The sequence below is a fragment of the Stenella coeruleoalba genome (assembly GCF_951394435.1).
Source record: "Stenella coeruleoalba genome assembly, chromosome: 1".
NCBI classification, from domain to species: Eukaryota; Metazoa; Chordata; class Mammalia; order Artiodactyla; family Delphinidae; genus Stenella; species Stenella coeruleoalba.
Genome location: NC_137169.1, coordinates 142383652 through 142407824, shown reverse-complemented (window position 1 = coordinate 142407824; position 24173 = coordinate 142383652). Strand labels below are relative to the sequence as shown.

At 47.7% G+C, this 24173-nt stretch overlaps 1 protein-coding gene across 1 annotated transcript; it reads right to left on the bottom strand.

Annotated features, from left to right (window-relative positions):
• Nucleotides 1-6300: 6300 nt before the first annotated feature.
• On the bottom strand, nt 6301-18631 carry LOC307189710 (required for drug-induced death protein 1). Its single transcript, XM_079928107.1, has 2 exons — nt 18086-18631; nt 6301-8797 (listed from the first exon to the last, which is right to left on the bottom strand). The coding sequence occupies exons 1-2, from the start codon at nt 18623-18625 to the stop codon at nt 8678-8680; spliced, it is 660 nt and encodes a 219-aa protein (XP_079784233.1). The 5' UTR covers nt 18626-18631; the 3' UTR covers nt 6301-8677.
• Nucleotides 18632-24173: the final 5542 nt, after the last annotated feature.

The following is a 24173-nucleotide window of genomic DNA, read 5'->3' as shown; positions in this document are numbered from 1 at the left end:
AGCAATGTGCCACCCACATTTGTCTGCTGGGATCGCTGTGTGCAGAGAGCTTTCCAGGCTCTTGAAGAGTCCTTGCAAGACTGCCTCAGTCCCTGAGAGCAGCCTCAACTAAAGTCACGTGCTTTCCCAGGGCAGCCCACGTCCACGGACTGATCAATGTGGGGTATTAGGCCTGGCCTTTCCCGGACAAGCCAGGTCAACCCTGAAGGGCCGTTCTAGCATCAGAGCTCCTGTGAGTGGGAGAGGGCTTTACTGGGCCTGCACTGCAACTCAGCTTCTCCCTCTGCTGAGTCCTGCCCCCTTCTCCTTGGGGGTTGATCCCAAGGCAACCCTATAATCACCCTGCACGTGAATCTCCAACCTGCAATGGTCTGTTTGACACCAGGATACAGAGCGGTAACCGTCCATTCAGTTGCCCTCCAGGGAAGCAGCTCCACTGCCCAGCGTGGTGCCGGCTGCCAACTAGAAACTGGCGCTTGCCATCTACCTCTACCAAGATGAAATCACCAGCCAGCGCAGTCACTGACCTTCAGCGCCCCCGGAAAGGAGTTCAGGGTGGAGATCAGGAAGGAGTTTTTCCCTGTGCTCTGGGAAAAGCTGGCAGAATAGGCCTTCAGATAGTTAGATATTTTCAGGAGAAGATTTCATGAGCCCAAATTCTTGCATCTTCTCATATCTAGAAAAGCACTAAAATCATTAGTGCTTTAGGAGACATCTGTTCCTTGTGACTAGCGGTAAACTGCAGGAGAGTAGCAGCCGGCCTCTGCCAAAACGTGTGCTTGACTACATGCATCTTCCTTCCCCCAGAGCACATATATGCTGACACACACGCCCACCCCAACTCTTCCGAGTAGTTCCTCGGAGCTATCTAAGAGGCTGCCTCCCAGGCCATATTTCTCATTTTGCCCCAAATAAAGCTTAACTCATAACTCTCACGTTGTGCATTTTTTTTTCAGTTGACACGGGACACAGCAAAAGTGCTCGAAAGGTATTTGTAATAAAGAAGACGTGGTATATGCATACAATGGAATATTATTCAGCCCTGAGAAAGGAGGAAATCCTGCCTTTGTGACAACATGGATGGACCTGGAGGACGTTATGCTGAGTGAAATAAGTCAGAAAGAGAAAGACAGATACTGTATGACCTCACTTATATGTGGAATCTGAAAAAAGTCAACCTTGTAAAAACAGAGAGCAAAATGGTGGTTTCCAGGGCCTGGTGGGCAAGAGAATGGGAGAGATGTTTAAGGGCACAGACTTGCAACTAGTAGATAAATAAGTCTTGGAGATCTAACGCACAGTCTAGTGAACATAGACAACAATATTGTACCGTAGTCATCAAACTTGCTAAAAGACTAGACCTTAAGTACTCCCACCACATGTGCGCACACACACACACACACACACACACACACACAGATAATTACATGACATGATAGAGATGCTAACCATGGCTACAATGGCAATCATATTCCAATATATAAATGTAACACATCAACATGTACACAATAAATTTACACAGTGTTATATATCAAATATATTTCAATTAAAAATATTTTTTGAATAAATAAATGAACATAAATGAAGAGACTACTTGGATGATTTAACAAAAGTGCTGTTTCCCTTCCCGGTCTTCACTGTTTATAACACCTAGCCAGCAGGCCCCCTGCATGTTTACAATGAGGGGGACGGAGACCCCTGCCCACCACCCAGTCCTGAGCATTCGCGTGCTTTCCCACTGACGCTCAGGCTGCCTGTTTGTCCTCTGAACACTGTGCCCCGGGGACTGAAAGGACTTCTGCATCTCCATGTTACAGATGAGGCCAGTCTGGGTATCCGGAAACAAGGCCACTGGCAAACCAGACCAAGTTCAGGGTGAAAGTTCAGAGTCCTTCCAGTGGCTGGAAGAGACTAGAAGCTATAAATAAACCCTTTCCTGCTCTTGTCTGTCCTCTGCGGCCCTCTATCCTGTCCCTACTGCTGTTCTTGCACACCACCCAACTCCAGCCCAGCTCCCCTGCAGCTCCAACTGGGTTTGTTCTCCAGCAAAGGGAAAGGTGGGGCTCTTAGGTGATCAGGAGGACCCTGGAAGCCACTCACAGCAGATAAAGGATATGTTTAGAGGCAAGAGAGAAAAACACTAAGAGTGGATGGGGAAGCAGGCTGCCTCCCTGCCCCCAACCTCAGGTCTGCTGGGTTCCCTCCCTCGCACCCTACCCCCATCTCCCAGGCCTTCTTTTCCTTCCCTCCCACAGGTCAGGGCACATGCAGAGCTGAGCTGGGGCCACTGCAGAAGGCGAACCTTTAATATCCTACACTCTCGGTTCTGAATACACCCCATACGTCATCTTCCAAAGAAGCCTCTGAAGTAGATACTACTTACTGTACTTTTCAAAGGAAACTAAACCAATTCCTGAACTTCAAAGGAGTTGGGGACCTCGCCCGGGGTCACAGGGCCGGAGGATTTGAAGCCAGGTTGGGGATGACAGTGTTGTTCCTATCCTGCAGGGTGGCTTCCTGCTGGCCTTGGTGCTTTGACACACGGGCCCGGACCCCAGGATGAACAAGAGAGTGCTGGCTTCATGGAAACACAGTTACCAGTCAATGGGAATAGTAGCTGAGGCTGCAGAAATCACGCTAAGCAAGTTGGGCAAAATAAGGTAAATTCAACCAAACTGACTTGGGGTCACAGATCCCTTCCCCAGCCCAGCCCCACGTCCCCTGGCTCTGCGCCTTGACCGTGGCGAAGCGGCAGCTAAGCAACCTCGGCATGTCCAAAGTCCAGGGTATGATGGGCAGGTGAGCACCTCGAGTCTGTTTTTGGAGGGTTTCTCACTACTTGGATGATAATATGGGAACCAGGAACGCTCGCTGGATGTAATTCCATTTAAAGCATGGCTCTTCCCCTTGGTCGCTGGTGGTAACAGGAGCCTGAGGGGAAAGGGAATGAGAGCTGAAACGGGCAGAAGAAGTGAAGCTGTGGGCCCTGGTTTCGGGCCTCCTGGCCATCGCATCGGAGCAGAATTCCCTACCTTCCCTCAGCTTCCGTTTCCTCATCTATAAAACCCAGATGATAATATCCATCTTGTTGACTTTGTTAATGAGAAGTAGATGAAATTGAGAATTAAATTGATGTCAGCAAGCCACCCAGCATGATGCCTACAGAAAGCAAACGTTGTGAGTTATGATTTATTCGGGGATTTACTGAGGACTAGAGCCTGGGAAACAGCCTCTCAGCTAGCTCCGAGGAACTGCTCTGAAGAGGTGTACGGTCAGGCCACCCAAGATGGCTGTTCTCTTGCTCTCTGTACATCCCCCCAACCTCGCGCTGGACCAGTGCCTGCTTCCCCTACAGCCTACTCACAGGACTGACCTTCCTACAGACCTGCCCCAGGTCCCAGCTAATGATTGTTCCTAACAGCTTATCCAAGGGGAAGTAAAGGGCATGCGGCTCTGCTGGTTTCCCTGGTAACCACGGGGCCAATTCCCCGGGGAATAATTCCCCCTATAACTGGTAAACTCCCCCTGCCCCTGGGAGTGAAGGCTGCCGCCTTGTCCTGCCCACTCTCTGCTGCACACAGGGGGGTGTCACCCCAGGACCTTGCTTCAGACGTTCCCCCCAGCCATTAAACCATTGATGTCTCTGTCACTGACTTGAGGCTCTGTCTTCGGTCTCAAGGCTCGGCAAGTACAAGGCTTGTCCACCTGCCGCCGAACAAGAGGTAAGATAGGAGCCAGAAAAAACTATGCTAGGCCTCTGTTATCGTGAGTGACGCTACAAGTATCACTACTCCAAGTGGACTCATCTGAAATTCTTTCATCTAGAGATACCGAAGAAGCCTTAGAACGCCTCACTCTCATGTTGCTATTTATGTACATAATTAAAATTCCAAGTTAAAGAACAAACAAAAAATATAGGCACTTCTTTTTGGCTGGGGAAAACATGTAGTCAAGCATAAAAGGATGACTGCTAATCACGAAGAACAGACATCTCAAGTTAATGATTTTAGTGTTTTCCTGTCTCTGAGAAGGTGCAAGAATCTTGGGTCACTGAAATTTTTCCTTAGGTGTGCGTCTGAACTAGTCGAGGGCCAGTATAGCCAAAGCGCAGAATGCTTCTTGTCTCACTGCATCCTGAATTCCCCTCAGGGGCACTGTGGTTGGGTGACTGTAGGGGCTGATGGCTTGATCCTTGTAGAACTGGAACGACGGGCAACATTTTTTTCTTGACAGCCTTGAATCTAGTAGATGTTTGCTGCATCTTGGCTCCTCTCTGATCCTACGTGCAGCGGAGCCATGACCAGGGGGAGCAGGTAGAATGGGGGCCGATCCCAGGAGTGGCTCACTGATTTATTGAAGTGAAAACATTGAAAGACAAATTCAAGTCTGATTTTGTACGGAAAAATGAGGTGATGAAGAAAAGTGCATAAATCACTTAGAGGCCATTTTCTCCGCAACTCCAGAGATCTCCAGATACACAAATCATCGTCTACAACATAAAGTGTCTCTGCTTCCTAGCTCAGTGCCTCCAGGCGTTATAATACCTAACTGAGGATTCTTTCAATGATTAAAGAAGATAAACAAGGGTTTTTCCAGTGGGTAAGTCCCCCCCGCAAAAAAAAAAAAAAGGAAAAGAAAGGTTATATCACCACTTTCTACTTCTGCAGCAATTATAAACATCTTTCATAGGAAGCAAAACAAAAACAAGTAATCTCCCTTCATTTTCAATGAAGAAAGCTAGTCTGTGTGGAAGTGGTTTACTCTGGAATTACAGGGCAAGCAAGGGGAAGTGTGACCTCTCAGCTCTGTGTCTGTCATTACTTTTGCTCTGATTCTTTTGTCTGCTTTGAACCAGATACATTTGTTTAGAGCCTTGTCAACAGATTGTGCAAGAGGAATCACCTGAGAAACACCTTCAAAAAAAGCAAAGCCAGTGCTTGAAGGTGCTGAGTTCTGAACCTAATTTCTATCTCTAGATGGAGCTGCAGAGTGCAAGGCACCAGGTACCCCTGGGGCGTCAGGCAAGCAAGCCTGTTTTTTTCCTCTGTTCCTCTCCCTTCTCTGCCTCCGCTCCTGTCTGGTTTGTGTACCCACCGGGATCTGGCAGTGAATCCTCTAAAAAATCTGAAGAGACCTTCTTTCCCTTTGGCTACGATAGAGTGGTTTGGCTCAAAAACAACTTTGCCTCTAAAATAACCACGATCCCATGTTATATTAACTTTTCCCCATTTCTCCATGAATGGTCAAGGGAATTTGAGATTATTTTTACTCAGGAACCAGCTGGGAATTTGGCAAAATCACAGAACTTCTCAAATGCAGCCTGTACAAGGATGCTGAGGGCATTCGCTTTTTTGGTTTTGTTTTTCTTTGAGTATACTTTGTATTATCAAGTAAGTTTACAGGAAAAGCTATAAAGTTCTCACAACATTTTGGGGATGATGGCATCACAAAGTTAAATTCAGTTCGTCTCTGCTCCTGCAGAGGGACGGGGGGACATCACAGGTGCAAAACCTGTCACAGCAGCCGTCTGAATCTAAAATTGCATTGATGGCCTCTCAGCCCCACAAGCACTTTCTGCTGAGGGCACTGCCACGCCCAGGAGGACTATTGGTGGATGCGAGGGGGAGGTCTGAGTTCAAGTCCTGCTTCGGGGTACTTCTCGGTGAGAGACAGCAGTTGGAGCTTCTCTGACAAAGCACAGGTGCTGAGCAGGGGGACAGTAGGGATGATTCCAGGGCAGCTGAAGACATCAGGGACATAGCTTCTGCTTTGTCCTAAGCCTAAAGGTTGGTTGACACACGTGGCCCCGACCCTGCCTGGGTGGATAATCTGACAGCAATTCCAGAAGCTTCTGTAAGGCTCAGTGAGTGGGCATCCTGTGCGTGCCTGGCTGGGGCTGGCACCTGGCTGACCTGAGGTCCCACCTTGGAGTCCACTGGCCAATGCAACGTGCAGCAGCCCCTGGGTCCAGCATTTCCCAGCTCAGACAGAGCAACAGCTGCTTCAGAATCTGCTAGGCTGCTTGTGGAAAATGCAGCTTCCTGGCCACACCCTAGACTCTCTAGATCCAAATCAGAGGTTCTGGAAATCTTCGTTATTGACAAATGCATGAACTGAGGATCCTGCACACTGACACCCGTTCTCTGGGGAACAGTCCCCCTTTAACACCCAAGCAGAGTCCCCAGTGAGTCAGGGCCCCTGTCACTCCCCTTGGTCTTGGGGAGCAGCATTGGGCTCGTGCTGCGGGCCCCAGGGAGGTGTCCCCCACTGCATGAAGGGGTGAAAAACTTCACGCACAGAAACTAGACAAATTGGGGCTTTTATTCACAGGATATGGAAGAAAAGCATACAAAAGAAGCCTCTTGGTCAATCGTGTAAAGGGAAGGTTCTAAAACTCAATTTTTAGTAGGGTGTGGATGCTGATATATTTTTTTAAAAACTAAAGAGAAAGAGAAGGCGAAAAGGTAATCTGCAGCATGGGCGCCTTGTCTCGGGGGAAATGACAACTCAGCTGAGTGACAGTTTACAGCAGTTCATCTTCTGTGCACACGAATCTGGCTCCCAGGACCATCCCTGCAAGGTTTTGACTTTTGAAATTTCTGGATTAATTCTTAACCAGAATTCTAAAACGTTGAGGGACAAATGTGCTTGGCCTTATAATGTCTCTAATTTGGGGGTAAGTGGGGGCGATTCTCCCTTGGACAGGCTTCAGCCGCTCTCGTCCCTCCCAGGTCACACTTCTACATCCCCTGGGAGACTCCACGGGCTTCTCTGGGGGCAGGCCAGCAGCACTGGGCCACCGGGCAGGCGTCCTCAAACCCACACAGGCTCCTTCTTCCCGTCTGCCTTTCCTGTGACCAGCAGGTCGTGCAGGCCTGACTCTCTTTCCCCCCAGACGATGCTTTGCTTTTTCTTCCACGGATGTCGCCTCTCTTCCCTGACTCCCAGCGTGGCCAGGCACGCTCTAATTATCGTACATGTGTGAAAATGTTCCACCATCAACTCTCATCATTTGAGCTAAAACAAGACCATTTGTTTTCTCTTTTCCTCACCGATATTAATGATGCAGGAATTGGGTCCAAGTTCATCTTCAACACGAACCTCCAGAACGTGAAGCACAATCTAGCTTCCCGGCTACAACGCTCTCCTCCACTCGTTCCTCCTCCTGTCCATCTGTCTGTCTTCCAACCTTCTCCACTTTCCGGTGCCACCTGGTTGGGTTTGACGGGTGAAGCACGAGCACTGAGCCCTCATTTCCCTGCCCCGGGAAACTTCACAGGGCAACAAGCAGGTGTTACCACCAATCCTGCAGACTGGTCTGTAATAACTATTTTGGACTTCGGGACATTCTGGAAACCAGGTCAGGACAGGGGCCTATCGTGGAGGCTGGCAGAGGGCACCCCCCTGTCCGATGGTCCAGTGGCAGTCCACGGGTCACCCTCCAGGCCCGGGACCCTCGCCCGCCCAACTTTGAATCCAGCTGAGATGACGTCAAACTGGGCAGCACGGAAGAGGAAAGGCTGTTCCAAAGGCAGCCAATGTGAGCTCACAGGCCTCAGAGGGTCTGGAAGCACCAGCACGGTGTCTCTGGTCACCCAGCCTCCCCCGGACCCCGCCCAGAGCTTAAGATTTTCCAGCGCTGATAACGCAGACCTGGCACCTGTGCTTCCGCTTCTCTCGTCCAGCATCCTTCTTCTGCTTCCTTCGTACCTGTCTCCTACCTTCTGTTTCCTTCTCTAAATAATACACTTTCATTTCCAGGTATAGCACCTCCCTCTCTCCCCAGAGAGAGCACCCTTCGTCGGCTTGATGTCGAGGACGAGGGGGCTGATGGTACCCCAGGCAGCTGAGTCAGGAGGCCAGCCATCTGCCTGCCGGAGAGTCTGGCCAGCTCCATGTGGCTGGGCTGGACTGGGCTGGACTGGGCTGGACTGGGCCCGGCAGCCCTCAGGAGTGCTCTCTCCCTCAAACAACCTGCACCTGAACTTGCAGATCCTACCACCCTCATCACCACCTCCACATTCATGTCAGAGAAGGTGAAAGTGACAAGCCTTCATCTACTTGAAACAGTCATGACACATCGTCAACACAGTTTTCAAAGCATCGTAGCCTTCAAAGAGGTTTTTCTTCCTTCCTTCTTCTCAAGCCTGTAATTAAAACTCCTTGTGGCAAAGGGGTACAGGAAGGAGATGGGGGGATGACTTCAGGAACAAACAGTTCCTTGGGTGTCCTCAGAACCGAAGCAGCTAAGGGCTGGGAGTCCTGTCAGCCTGTGCGCTTTCTAGAATTGAGCAAATCAGCTCACTCCAGATGCAAATCCCCCATCCGTGTCCCTAATCACCACTCTGCTACCCACCCAGAGCGCGGACTTCTGTCAAGTGTTTGTCTCCACACCAGCCCCTGCCCCCTTCACGGCCAGCTCCGGTTTTAGCGAACTAACCCTAATCCCAAGCCTGACCTCAGCCTAATTCTCTGCGGGATTGTCCACCAGGGCCACCCGTGTCCCAGACGTGTGGAGAGCTCAGCAGTTGGAGGGGGATGACTCATCGGAAACACTCATCCAATTCAACCAAGACGTTTTCTTTCTTCCGAGTATTTTGTGAGTTCAAGTCTGAGATGCTCCCGGATTCGCACTGTTCCCGGAACAGAGGCTTCCAGTCTGCCCAGGCAGCTCCCACTAGCGGACAAACGACACCACACTGGTGGCCACTCCGAACGGGGCGGAGTAGGCAGCAGCGAATCCCTGCAGGCCGACCACGATGTAGCGGCATCCTTTGGTGAGAACCTTCCCAACGTTCTATTTTTAGGAACAGAAGAGAAAAGCAAAGGGTTAGGCGAGGCAACTTTGTAATCTTCCATGCACAATGCTGCCACACATAAAGAATCATTTCGCCTCATTTTCCCAGGGCAAATGAGCCAGCTAGCATTTTCTCAGCTCTCTGGTGTCCCACACCCAACCCCATCATACGAACACTCGGGGGCTCAGCACAGACATCGGCACCTTGAAAAGGGCTTTCCAGCCCCGCATGTTTCCAGATCATTCAGAGATCTTCTTGGAAACAGCAGTGAAGCTGCTACTTTTTTTTTTTTTTTTTTTTTTTGCGGTACGCGGGCCTCTCACTGTTGTGGCCTCTCCCGTTGCGGAGCACAGGCTCCGGACGCGCAGGCCCAGCGGCCATGGCTCACGGGCCCAGCCGCTCTGTGGCATGTGGGATCTTCCCGGACCGGGGCACGAACCCGCGTCCCCTGCATCGGCAGGCGGACTCTCAACCACTGCGCCACCAGGGAAGCCCGAAGCTGCTACTTTTAAAACCAAACCAGTTTTGTTGTATTTTTTTAAACCAAAGCCCATTCTCTTCTGTTCCAGCTAAGTTACTGGCTCTGCTGAAGGCTGGGTCGAGAGTTTTCCGTCATTCACCTGATCTGAAAGCCCACCCAGTCCTCCCTCTGCCTCCAGGGCACACCCCTTTCTGACCCACATTTGTGTCTTTAAAATCTCCTACTGCTCTGTCGTTGCTGCATCCACGGAAGTCTTGGTTCCCAATACAATTCTACACTCCTTGAGGGTAACGACTGGGCCTTTCTTTCTTGGTATCCACTCTCCCTCCTCCTTCTCTTCAAGGCCTGGTGCTAGACTGAGGGCATCCAAGGGATTCAAGTGGAATCGCAACAGAAAAATGAAGACCACCACCACCGACTAACACTGTGCTGCTGCCCCTCCCCTTTTCTCTCTCCACCCCCAACTTCCGTCATCCTTCTCTGTGACGACAACAGCCATGTAGGTGACCTGAACATCATCACACATCTTGTCTCTACACCCTCGATTTTTCCAACTCCAATAACCACTTAAAATCCCTGATCACGGGGCTTCCCTGGTGGCGCAGTGGTTGGGAGTCCGCCTGCCGATGCAGGGGACACGGGTTCGTGCCCCGGTCCGGAAAGATCCCACATGCCTAGGAGCGGCTGGGCCCGTGAGCCATGGCCGCTGGGCCTGCGCATCCGGAGCCTGTGCTCCGCAACGGGAGAGGCCACAGCAGTGAGAGGCCCGCGTACCGCAAAAAAAAAAAAAAAAAAAAAATCCCTGATCACAATCACAAACCTGCCTTTGACTTCCAACACTGCATGGCCAGCCTAGCCTGTCAGTCCAGCAGGCTGACTGTCCCTCTCTCCCAGATATTATTTCTTACCTTTTCCTTTCTCCACAAGCCTCTCTGCCCCCAATGCACACAGAGAAACATACACAGTGTCCATACCCTCATTAGATGATCCCACTTCATCTGTCACTGACTCGGAAGTCATTAGGGAACCCGTTCATCCTCTACCGCTGTCTACACCTGCCCCAGCTTCTCCTCCCACCTTGCCGGTGTCCCAGTAGAAAAAATGGCCTTCTTCCCCCAAGGCCACTCCCTTGACACTTGCTGTTGGTACCCTCTCTCACCTTGCCCCCAGCTTTCCCTTCTCCAATCTCACCATCCTCTTCCTCCCCATTGCATCATTCCTATCAGCTTACAGATATGCTCCGCTGTCCCCCTGACTCCATACCCCTCTCTAGGTCCTGCCTGGGTCTCTGCTCTCCTTCTCGGCAAGCCAGTGGAAAGCGCCATCTGCACACACAGCTTCCACTTCCTCCTTCTTATTCCCGCTTCCTCTCCCCTGACCACCCAGGACTGCTTGGTCCTGGCCATCTGCCGCCGCCATGCTGCCTGAGCCAGTGAGCATTTTTCTGTCTTCCCCCTGACTCTCAACAGCTTTGGACAAACTTCATGAAACACTCATTTGGCCTCTTTGACTCCATATTCTCTTGGTTTTCCCTTACCTCACATGAAGCCCCTCCTCAGCTTTCATGTTTTAAAATAATTTTTAATTGAAATATAGTTGATTTACAGTGGTTCAGGTGTCCAGCAAAACGATTCAGTTATTCATATACATATACATACATGTATATATTCTTTTTCAGATTCTTTTCCATTATAGGTTATTATAAGATATTGAATACAGTTCCCTGTGCTATACGGTAGGTCCTTGTTGTTTATTTATTTTATTTTATTTTTTTAAAGGAGATGTTGGGGGTAGGAGTTTATTAATTTATTAATTTATTTATTTTTGCTGTGTTGGGTCTTCGTTTCTGTGTGAGGGCTTTCTCTAGTTGTGGCGAGCGGGGGCCACTCTTCATCACGGTACGTGGGCGTCTCACTGTCGCGGCCTCTCTTGTTGCGGAGCACAGGCTCCAGACGAGCAGGCTCTGTAGTTGTGGCTCTCGGGCCTAGTTGCTCCGCGGCATGTGGGATCTTCCCAGACCAGGGCTCGAACCCATGTCCCGTGCATTAGCAGGCAGATTCTCAACCACTGCGCCACCAGGGAAGCCCCTTGTTGCTTATTTTATAAACAGTGGTGTGTATCTGTTACTCTCAAATTCCTAATTTATCCCTCCCCCCCTTTCCCCTTTGGTAAGTTTGTTTTCTATGCCTGTGAGTTTATTTCTGTTTTGTAATTAAGTTCATCTGTATCTTTTTTTAGATTCCACATTTAAGTGGCATTATGTGATATTTGTCTTTGTCTGGCTTACTTCGCTTAGTATGATCATCTCTAGGTCCATTCATGTTGCTGCAAATGGCATTATTTCACTCTTTTTTATGACCCTGCTCAGCTTTCTTTCCCTTCTACCAAACTTTAAAATGTTGGAGCTGTTCAGTACTGTTCTTTACTTTTTATTTAAAAAAATATTTGGGGCTAGAATCTCTCCACAGGTGGTCTCAACCATTTCCAATGACTTTAAGAATTCCCTGTATGCTGATAAATCCCATATTTATATCTTCGGCGCAGACTCAAATATTCAGTTCTCTACTTGAGGGCTCTACTTTCTGAGGCCTCAAGATCCCTCTGGCACACACTCTTCCTTGCTGCAACAAACAGACAGATCTAACTTGGACTGGCTACTAGTGCATTCCTAGAGGCCTTTGGCTATCAGGCTTCAACAAGAAGGATGCACGAAGGAGTTAAATTTATCCGTGATTATACAGCTGGTAAGAGGCAGGGCTGAAGTTCAATCCCAAAGAAATCTCACCTCAGGGCCCGTGTCCTTCCTCCCCACATACACTTCCCTTCTTTAAGGAAGGCAGTATGTAACCTTGCAATTGATTGCTTGCGGCCTGGGCTTAAATTCCAGCCCAATCGCTTATTTAATTCTCATTGGCCTCAGTTTCCTCACCTATAAAATGGGCATATTTAGTAACCACCTCATCGGGTGAAGAGGCTTAAAAAGGTTTACGCAAGGAAAGCCCTTAGAACGGTGCCTGGCACCAAATGCAGGCAGTAGGACTGGCCCCCCAAGGTCAGCTATCTTTATTGGAAAATAACCTTTGCCTCTTTTTATTCTACAGTAATTTACGTTTGTGGTGGTAATTTTGAAATCTAAGATATTTTGTTATCTGTTCAGGAAAGTTTCTTAAGACTGCACTTTCCTATGATGTCTGGCTTACGTCAGCTTTCAGAGACCTCAGAATAACAGAAGGAGGTCGTGCTCAGTACTGTATGCCCAGCATCCAGAAAGGGCCTGGTGTTTCCTTTGGTTGTTCTCAGGCCAAAGGAGGAGTTCCGGGAGAGGGAGGTCACTCTGATGGCCTCTTTAGACACTGATTCCCAGGACACTGCCTCGTCAACTTCCCAATGAGACACTAGGGTGTGTGTTGGGAGCAGGGAGGCAGTGATGCTGCTAAGAGAAACATCTCTATAAATGTGTAATAAGATTCCGTGGGAGAATTTTACGTACCTGTTAGAAATAACAACAACGACAAAAACTGTCCTCCTGGAGCAAGTATTAACAGTCCAGAGCATCCTTTATAAGCCAAGCCCCTAGAATCATGGATGGCCTGTGTTAAACTTGACATTTTGGGTATTTGTACATCCATTTCCCTCAGCCTGCTATTTTAAAAAACTGCTTGTCACTTCATCTTTGCAAATGAGAAAAAAACGTTACTTAAATAGCTCATTAGCTAGAACACAGTCAAAACACAGATTTGAGAAATGTGATGCAAAGAAATGTAAAATAGCATCGACCATTTCAGTGTCATTGGAGGGAGCAGATTCTGAAATCTTTTGATCTGAGTAGAGTTTCAACCCATATCATCTCTCAGAGGGGCGGAGGGGCCTGGGGGATCACGGGACAGTGTGGTAGGTTGAATAATGCCCTCCCCTCAAGATGCCCATGTCCTAATCCCCAGAATCTGTGAATATGTAACCTCATATGGCAAAAGGGACTTTGTGGATGTGAGTTAATGAAGGATCTTGAATTGGGGAGACTACCATGGATTATCCAGGGGTCCCAATCATTATAAGGATTCTTTTTTTTTGCGGTACACGGGCCTCTTACTGTTGTGGCCTCTCCCGTTGCGGGGCACAGGCTCCGGACGTGCAGGCTCAGCGGCCATGGCTCACGGGCCCAGTTGCTCCGCGGCATGTGGGATCTTCCCGGACCGGGGCACGAACCCGTGTCCCCTGCATCGGCAGGCGGACTCTCAACCACTGCGCCACCAGGAAAGCCCATATAAGGATTCTTATATCTTTATAAAGGTCCAAATAAAGACGACCACCCTTACAGAAGGGAAGCAGGAAGAGTTGGCGAGAAGGCAATGTGGTGCCAGAAGCAGAGAGACAGAGAGAAAGAGACTTGCAGATGCTGTGCCACTGGCCCTGAACGTGGAGGGGGGGACCTCTGGAAGCTGAAAAGAGCAAAGAAAGGGTTTTCCTCTGGAGCCTCCAGAAGGAACCAGCCTGTTGACTGTAGCTCAGGGAAGACGACTTTTAGCCTCCAGAACTGTAGAATAAATTTGCGTTGCCTTAAATCACGATATTTGTGGTAATCTGTTACAGGCAAACTAATACAGGGAGTGAGGCTTTTCTGGGGGTTCCCGGGTAACCCCAAAGATGTCGAGGATTCCCTGTCCCCACCCCCAGTTTCCAAAAGGGAATCAGCTCTCAACAAAGATCCCTTTCCCCCAAGTATAAAAATCAAGTCTTCCCTTGTGAAATTTGGTCAGGACCCAGGCACAAAGCTGAGATGGGCTGTCAGCTACAGAAGTTGATTTTTTTCTGAGTTAGAGCTCATTAAAAACTGATCAGAGAACAGTCAGTCATATGCGACCTCTCCTCCATCCCCTTAGATAACAGCCAACAACGACAGGACCCTCGCCATATGCCAGGTGCGTTCCAAGACCTGTACATGGACTACACTCATTTGCTCCTTACCACAGCCCTAGTATTAACCCATGTGACAGATGAGGAAACCGAGGCAGAGAGGAGAGCAGAGCTCAAGGTCACACAAACAGTAGGAGGCTGAGCACAGCTGGCGCCTGGCAGTCTGGCTCCAGGGCCCCTGTCCTAACCCCTTACTTAGACATGGGACATTTTTCTTCCTCTTGAGGTCAAGGTTATTCCACACCCTGTGTTTCCCTTCTCCAACCCCCTCCTAGCTGCCCGATTAATAAAATTTAATAACTTTCCTTATCTGCGCTTCTCCTTGTGGCTCTCAGAGGTGCCTGGGAAAGGCGACCTCCTATTTGAAGCTAAGTTTGGGGTTTGGTTCCCTCACCCCCCTTCTCCCTCCACCCTAACTGCTTTTGAGCAGGCGGGGACCAGGGACGACTCCTGACTCCCAGCTCTGCTCTCCAGCTGTGTGGCCTTCAACAAAGAGCTTAACTTCCTGAAACTCCAGCTTCCTTCACTGCATAACGGGAGTCCATGGCTTTCTAAGGTCGTTGAGAAGATTCAGGGTAATTGTGCATCGTATGTGCAACAGAGCACCCGGCAGCCTGTAAGAGCACAGCAAACCCACAGCCTTTCCCCTTCCCTGCACCCAGAAAACAGCACTCTCCCAGCAACTCCTGCCCATCTGAACACTCACATCATTACCTAAAAATCAACTGGGGGAAAAAAAAAAAGCTAGGGCTTCCCTGGTGGCGCAGTGGTTGAGTGCCCGCCTGCCAATGCAGGGGACATGGGTTCGTGCCCCGGTCCGGGAGGATCCCACATGCCGTGGAGCGGCTGGGCCCGTGAGCCATGGCCACTGAGCCTGCGCGTCCGGAGCCTGTGCTCCGCAACGGGAGAGGCCACAACAGTGAGAGGCCCGCGTACCACAAAAAAAAAAAAAAAAAATCAACTGGGGCCACTGACTGCCAAGAGTCCCAGGCACCCAGCCTTTCGAGCCCAGAGGTTCCTGCCAGAGACTGGACCCAGCACAGCATTGGGTCGACCCTGCTTGGGGCCAAGGGGCAGCAGGGGAAGGGGAACCTATCCTAGGACAGTTCACAAAAGCCGAACACCCTTCTTTAAATAGAAGCAGGAAGGGACTTGGGTGAAGGATTTGAGCGGTTAACAGATAAAAAGGACCTTTATTCACCCTTCTTTGAAGGATTGAGCTATTTGCAGGTCATTCCTTATTCCAATGGCCCAAGTGCAATAAAGTTTCACCTGGTGACCAAAGCAGGGAAAGTCTTCTCCCCACATTTCTAGCGGAGACGTGGCTATTCTCATGGATTTTCAACAAAGAAGGATGGACCATCCGCTTCCTCCATATTGGAGCTTAGATGTCGACCCTCTTGGTCGCCATCAAGAAAATGGAAGTTGAAGGGCAGAAAGGGCACATCCAACTCCAACATGACAGCGTCCCCCCCACCTGGCCTCCTGGTCTATTCAACTAGCATGTAACACTCACTCCAGAGCTCTCACCTGTCTCATCTCTGCTAGCACTCTGCCCTCCGCCCTCCGCCTTGGATGCCACCCCTTCTTTACCTGGTGAAATTCTTTTTTTTTCAGGTGAGGTGAAATTCACATAATATAAAAATTAACCAGTGTCGAGTGAGTAACTCAACGGCATTGAGCACATTCACAATGCTATGCAAGCACCACTTCTACCTACTTCCAAAATATTTTCATCATCCCCAAAGGCAAACCCACACGCATTAAACAGTCGCCCTGCATTTCTCTTTCCCTTCAGTCCCTGGCAACCACCCATCTGCCTTCTGTATCTCTGGATTTATCTATTCTGGATATTTTACATAAATGGAATCATAGATGCGATATGTGACCTTGTGTGTCTGCCGTGTACTTCCTTCCTTTTCACGGCTGAATAGTATTCCATTGTGTGTATGAACCACATGTTTATCCATTTATCAACTGATGGACATTTGGGTGGTTGCCACTCTTTGGCTATTGTGAATAATGCTGCTGTGAACATGTACATATATATTTGTTTGAGTATCTATTTTCAATTCTTTTGGGTATGTACCTAGGAGTGGAATTGCCGGATCATAGGGTAGTCCTGTGTTTAATTTTTTGAGGAACGGCCAAATTGTTTTCCACGGCAGCTACCCCATTTTACACTTCCACCAGCAATGCACAAGAATTCCGATTTTCCACATCCTCACCAACACTTGCTATTTTCTGTTTTCTTTTTCCCTAATAATAGCTATGCTAGTGGATGTGAACTAGTACCTCATCATTAACCTGTGAAACCTTGACTCATCCTTCTGTGCCCAGTTTCCATGTCACCATTGATTTGAAAACTTCTCTGACTTTACAACCTCATCCCTGAAGATTAACTGCTGAGGCTCTTCCCATGCAACTCCACGGTGGTGCCCCATATGGCAGCGTCTGCCCGGGAGGCTGCGGCCTCCTCTAGGGCAGGACTGCATCCTATCCATTTTGGTATCTCTAGTGCTCACCACAATGCCTGGCACACAGTGAGAACCTTCAAAGCATCTTCAGCTCAGCCAGCCTCTGAGCTGAGATTTCCACATTATCAGTTCACCAACTGAGAGGCAAATGATGGCTTTTTTTTTTTTGCAGTACAAGGGCCTCTCCCTGCTGCGGCCTCTCCCGCTGTGGAGCACAGGCTCCGGACGCACAGACTCAGTGGCCATGGCTCACGGGCCCAGCCGCTCCGCAGCATGTGGGATCTTCCCGGACCGGGGCACGAACCCGTGTCCCCTGCATCGGCAGGCGGACTCTCAACCACTGCGCCACCAGGGAAGCCCGATGGCTTTTTTTTTGTGATCAGCTGGGACCAGGAAGAAGGATAATTCGTCCTAGCATGACTCTAAGCCTGAAAGTCCCAACTTTATAGTTTTTATTAATATACTACACCACTGCCTGCTTGTTTCCTGTTCCCAAAGCTGCTGACATACCTTTAAAGAAGATGATAAAGCTAAGTTTCTAGGTGTGGCGGTCGGTTTCAGGTATGATAAGAGGTCACCGGAGGACTGGATGATATATCAGATGGGACCCCTGCCCTTTGGCCAGGATAGAATGAGTTTTGTGATTATCTTCTGGGTGGCCTTGTCCAATCCCAGGGACCAGAGGCAGCAGTAGCTTCAAGCGTTTCCAGGCCAAAGCACCTGGGAACTGCTTTGGGGCTTTGATCTCTAGGGAGGGAACTGCCATTTTGTCCCATATTCATATTACCTCTCTCTCTCCCACCCACCCCACAAGTGAATACTTACGGAGTGTTGAGCTCCCAGGCCCTGGAAATCACCTTGAGAATATTGGGAGACATAACCCAAACAATTCTCAGCTAGTAGGATATCCTACTAGTTTGTCTGCGGGAAAACAGACAAACTGGGCTGTACCTCCCTGCTTTCCAACTGGGTCACCTTCTACAAGTCACCTAACCACGCTAATCCCTCAGTATTCCCACTTTTAAGATAGGGGCACTGATTCCCGTCCTACCAACTACACAAGGGAGTGGGAAGACACACCTAGGACAAGAACCACCTGGGTAAGCGAACCCTTGGGAAAGTTACCCACCCGCCAGCATCGGGATAGCCGTGGAGCGGTGCGCAGGGAAACCTCTGATTTAATTTCTATCACTCCCCGCAGCTCACTTTCCCCTTACTGCCCAGTTCACAGAGTGAGCAGTCTCGGGGCTCCAGGAGTGAATGCCGGGAAGGGGGTGCTCGTGGGAGGCCGAGGGGGTGCAGGGCAGCGCAGAGAGGCTGAGACCGTCAGACGGTGGGGAGCCGACTCCAGCTCTAGGGCGGGAGCCCCGCGCTCCCCGACCTCCAAGGGACAGTGGCGGCGGTGGGATGCCTACCTTGCCGTACTTCTTCAGCTTCTGCCGGTACCTCTTCTTGGGCTTCTCGCCCGGCGCCGTCTCCTCCAGCGGCTCGTAGCGCTCGGGGAGGACCGCGAGGTGCACCCTCCGCGCGCCCCGGGTCCCCGGGCGCTGCTCGCTCGCCCCGCTCTCCGCCGCCTCGGCCCCGCTCTCCAGATGCTCCAGGATAGCAGCCGCCTCCTCGTCCCCCTCCGTCCGCCCTCGCCCCCGGGCGAGGGGCCTGCAGCGCGGGAGACTGCTCGCCGCCTTGCTTCGGAGCCTGGCTCCCACCGTCATGGTGCCGCGGGCCCTCCGGCTGAGGTCGGTGCACGAAGACACCAACCTTTGCGCCCAGCCTGCGCCTCCACCCCCGCCGCCCGCCCTTGCCCAGCCCGGCCCAGCCCGGCCCAGTCCGGACGGGGCGGGGGGGCTGGGGGAGAGGTGGATGGGAAACTTGGGATCGCAGCGCCCTCTGGCTCTAGGATGGCGGCGGCTCCACCCAGGTCTGGCTTTCTGGTGGTCGCGCCCAGCCGCCAGCATCCCATCCTCTGGCCAAAGGGGTGAGGGATGCTCCAAAGCTCAATGCACAATGAACACGCAAAGCACGTTCAACCACACTTGCAACGAAATAAGTGAACCCCAAATAGTGAGACTTCCTTTGCACACGTGCAAGCTGGCAGAGATGATGAGAGATGATGATGATGGTGATGAAAAAGATGACAGTAATAAAGATTATACTCAGACTTCCCTGGTGGCGCAGTGGTTAAGAATCCGTCTGCCAGTGCAAGGGACACGGGTTTGAGCCCTGGTCCAGGAAGATCCCTACATGCTGCAGAACAACTAAGTCCCTGGGCCACAGCTTCTGAGCCTGCCCTCTAGAGCCCACGAGCCACAACTACTGAGCCCGGGAGCCACAACTACAAACCCCGCGTGCCTAGAGCCCGTGCTCCACAGCAAGCGAAGCCACTGCAATGAGAAGCCCGCGCACAGCAAGAAAGAGCAGCCCCGACTCCTCTCAACTAGAGAAAGCCCACGCCCAGCAACAAAGACCCAATGCAGCCAAAAATAAATACATAAATAAACTAATCTTTTGAAAAAGATTATACTCAATGCTGGTGAGGGTATGGTGAGAGGATGGTTATAATACAATATTCATGGGTCGCAAACTGGAGACAGGCTTTTGCAAAGGCAATCAGCAAATATTTATCAAGAGTTCTGAAAAACGGCCATACCTTTCTAGGTGCCTATGTTAAGGAAACATTCAGAAACACAGAACAGTGTGTCCACGGTGTTAATCACAGTCTGACTTCAGCGAAAAGTTGAAGGAAACCAATGGGGATGGGCAGGTGAAATTCTGGTGCAAGCATATGATATACGAAGTAATCATTAAAATCACGATTTTCAAGAATATCACTCGGGGGGAAAAAAGAGAATATCAGTCTGGTATATAGGCATTCTCAGGTCACTGTGAATCTCAGTCTGTTTGGGATGCCGTCCTTTCTTATGTGGGTAAGTATCTTTTAATTCTTGGAAACTTAGAGTTAAGTATAAAATAATGTGTTATTATTTCATTAATATTTTAATACTATTAAAATGTGTGATATGTTTAAGAATGATTTGGTTATACTGCTCTAAGTACATAAAATAGTCATAATTTAACATATTAGAATATCAAAAATTACTGGTGATTTCAACGTAAAATGTAAAATCAAGTAGTTTACTTAGACTTATAAGTTTAACTTGAAAGGAATAAGTTAATTTACTGTATTTATAAGAATAAGTTAATTTACTGTATTTATAAGAATTACATAGTCCTGTACATAGTTGAAGTACTTGAAAAGAAAATCACATATATTAAATTTATAAAAGTCACTTAAAATGTTTAAGATAATTAAATTAAGTGAATGATAAAACCCCTTACAGTGACTGTTAAATTCTATTCGGTTTGTAAATGAAATAAAACAATACTGAATTTAAAAGCTATGGGAAGCTTGACCTGTGGATTTGCAACTTTACTAAAATAACTATTAACTTATAAACAAAAACAGACCCTAACTGTCCTTTTTCTATGTGCAAAACTGACTTCTGACAACCACCCAGACGACGTAATAAATGGAGACATAGGTGGATTGTCCATGGAATGGAAAGTGTGTTTTGTCCATACAAAATACATTTCAAATATCACAACAACATTTAGCTTGCCTGATAAAAAGCAAAACACTAGAGCACCTGAAAACTGATCCCTAGACTGTCTCTATAATCAGTGAGCAAGCAGGACTCAAGGAGATGTAATCAGAACCCACCTTTACGTTGCTCTCACCGTTGTCTCTTTAGAAGTTATTCAGTGTGAAGAGCGCTTCCCTTGCTCCTGCGTGACTACTTAAGCAGTCCTATAACTCTTCTGACCTCACTGTGGTAATCAAAAATCCCAAAGTTGCAAATATGTTCTCAGTTTATATAATTTTAAATCTTACAATGTCCAATTCCATGTAATACTCAGAGGCTTGAACTTGATTTTAAGTTAAGCCTCTCTCCTCCCTCAGAAAAATTCAGCACCTGCAGGGCTGTGATTACTTGCGGAAGGACGGAAAACAGCAGAAGCGTGGCTTTCACCCCGGTCTGCTTTTCAAAGCAGGGAGCGCACCTGATTATAAGCAGGCTTGTCACATTCCCTCCAGGACCCAAAGGACTCTGCAACATGCTCATCTCCTAGCCTCTGCTCACAGGAAAGAGAATGGAAAGGGCTGAGTGCCAATCCATAGGAATCTTTCCTTCCTGGTAAGAATTAGGAACCTGACCTTCAAAGGAGCAAAAACATTGGAGGGCTAAGATTCATGAAAATAGATCATCAGTTAGTGAGTAAAAAAAAATACTTAGACACCTCAGAGTCTTAAAAATAATTGCTTATTTGGAATAACTTGCATAAGACAGTTACAGATATTTAATTGAAAACAAAGTTTCCATCTGTAGACATAAAAGGTTTTATGTTTTCATCTTTTGTTTTGTAATAAATGTGTGAATATGGAAAGAAAGAAAAAAAAGGAAAGGGAGGGATCTTTATGGACCTGAAGTTTTATGAATTAAAATTGTTTAAAGCTATTAGTTTATTTGTGTAGACTTAGACTCCAGAAGAAACATATCTCTGGAGCTGAAAAGAGCTGATTATAAACAATGGAACAGATATAACAGGTTTAATTTTCCAAAGACTGCAATGTAAAGTGAGAGGGGGAGCAGTTTTGAATCCTAGCTAAGTCTCAGTCTTGGGGCAGCCCCCAAAAGGGAGGATGGTCTACTCCTGCCTTTTCTCATGCTAAAAAAATTTCTTTTAAAGATTATTTTAAGTTTCGAGCCTTCTACATTAACTATCATTTAGTTCAAAAGGTGGTAAAAACAGATGGCATAATAGGAAGAGGAAATTTAACATTTGCATTTAAGTTTTTAAGTATTTTCTTTCTTTTTTTTTTTTTTGTGGCTGCATTGGATCTTTGTTGCTGCACGCGGGCTTTCTCTAGTCGCGGCGAGCAGGGGCTACTCTTCGTTGCGCTGCAGAGGCTTCTCGTTGTGGTGGCTTCTTTTGTGGAACACGGGCTCTAGACGTGCGGGCTTCAGTAGTTGTGGCGCATGGGCTCAGTGGTAGCAGCGCACAGGCTTACTTGCTCCATGGCACATGGGATATTCCTGGACCAGGGATCAAACCCATGTCTCCTGCTTTGGCAGGTAGATTCTTAACCACTGCACCACCAGGGAAGTCCAGTATTTTCTTTAAAAATATATCTGTAGTTGATCTGTGGTAATCCCATTCATGCAGATCCCAGTGAATGCAAAGTTGGGAATGTCAGGCACAGCACATTTTTATTTCACTTAAGGGGTTGGATTTCTGCACCAAAGATAAAGATCAGAGATTTGAGGTAAATACAATGTAAGCCTGGGACTGCAGTTAAAGGATGTTACAATTAAAATTTACTACAATTGTAAAAACTAGGGTCTTCCATAAATTGCTTCTCTTTGAAATCTGAAGAATTTTTTTTAAATTTTGTTTTCTCTTTCCCAGAGAGAGCAAGCTTTTTCCTGTCTTGTGATTACTGTGAGGGGCTGACCCTTTGCAGCTCATCCAGAGTCATCTGAGCCCAGGCTGGGCTGGGCCACAGCTCAAATTAGACCCAGCTCACCTCTGATAAACCCAAGCCTCAAACTTCTGGGCCACCACCGTCAAGAGGCCAAAGCGGTTGATCTTATCAGCACTGGGGCTGGAAGGGGATTGGAGCATAGTGTCCGCATTTGTTCACCCTGGCTTCAACTCCAGCAGGGCCCTGGCATCAACCACAGTGGGAAAGTTCGAGAAAGCCCACGTGCTTCCCAGAGCTGCCCCTCTGCGGCTTTCTCAGCACAATTCCAGGGATAAGAGGGCCATTGCGTGGCCAAGTGATTTGTTTACTATTTATCTGGGGCTCGTACAGAGTCTAGTCTAGCTTGCCAGCCCGCATGTAACTAAAAGCTTGGCTCTTCCCCCCTCACCTGTAGGTGTCACCTCTCAGTACCAGGCAAGCCCCCTTCCTCGGGTCCCCGCACCCAGCTCAGCGACTTGCCCGGGAGTGAAGGCTGCACGCCCGCTGCCCATCCGTGAGAGGCTTGTCCCTCTCTGGAATTCCAGTCACCAAGGCATCCCTGCATCTCCTACTGGTGCATCATTCCCCATCAGAAGCAGAATCAGAAGTCTTCTGTGGATGAAGCTTTAAAGTGTAATGTATAACATTCAAAATCATCCTTCAACACTGTAATGGAATTGTATCTTATTTGGTTGGATTTATTCAAAAGCCACTGAAGATTTGGAAAACCACTGAGCTATTTGCACTGAATATTGATAATAGAAAAATGTATTTGTAGAGAAAAAAGGTCAGAATTATGACCTTATGAGTTAAAAGAAAACAAACATTTCTGACAAAACCTGAAAAACCTGCTTTGATATGTATTCTCCTTTGCCAACAGAGCATCACTCAATTATATATATATATATATATATATATATATATATATATATATATATATATTAGAATATAATAAATAATAAAAATATCATGTATTTCCTGGAGGTGGGTTAAGATATTTTAATAACTGGTTCTGTATTTAGAAAACAGCAACATGGAAACCTATCTTGGCTTATATATAGTAAAACCAAGTAAATATTTAGTTTGATACAACAATACTTAGCATATTATATTGCTAAGCATATAGCATATTATAACAATATTTATAACATATTATATATGTTATATATATATTATATATATATAATATAACATATTATAACAATACTTAGCATATCTAATCAATAATGTATTGATTAGAAGGGAATGCTATCATATACGGAAGAGAAAAGAAAAACTTGAAGCTGGCAGAGGGTGAGGTGGGGGAAGAAGGTCAATAAAAAGTTCTGATTTTAGGATAGAATTTAGTACAATGAAAATTTAACTGGAGACATGAAACTGTAGATTCCAAATGTATTAAGACAAATTGAATAGGATGAGTTTGCAGAATGGGTTTGTCTGGGTTTCTCATGCACATATATAAATGTCACACATATAGCTCTGCACAGAGTCATTGTAAGTGAGGCAGACAGCGACTAAATGAAATTCCTGTTCAGTGCTCAGAAGATTGAACTGTTGAGGTATTTCTATTTATTTTCATGATGCGAAGTAATAAAACTGACTTACCCTTTTGCCTGTGGCTGAATACAGCCCAAAGTAAAAAGCAGAAACTAAAATATTAGGAACTCAGAACTGTCAAACATTGACCCCTTCAACTGAAAATGAATGGAACCATTTGAACAGAACTTTGCTAACCCACAGAAGGAGGGATTATTTCAGAGTTCTCTAGACCAAAGTAATTTTATTCTATATCCTTTGGTGTACTCTAAGGACAAAAGTAAGTACAAAGACAAATTTGAATTTCAGTTAGCAGTTTAATAGTTACTGTTAATACTGGTATCACTATTTTGGATCATTTTTCTTTTATTGGCAAGTAAAATAAATCAGTAATTCTGTTTGCTTTGTTATAAATTAAGAGCTTCAGAGTGACAATTATATGTGTC

What these genes read in the sequence shown, in the direction of transcription:
- LOC307189710 (XM_079928107.1), bottom strand. Translation starts at nt 18,625, where the DNA reads ATGCTGGCGGCTGGGCGCGACCACCAGAAAGCCAGACCTGGGTGGAGC. An exon ending in AGCTGAAGAAGTACGGCAAG is followed by an intron (nt 8,798 to 18,085) that starts GTAGGCATCCCA and finishes TCCTAAAAATAG; the next exon opens with AACGTTGGGAAGGTTCTCAC.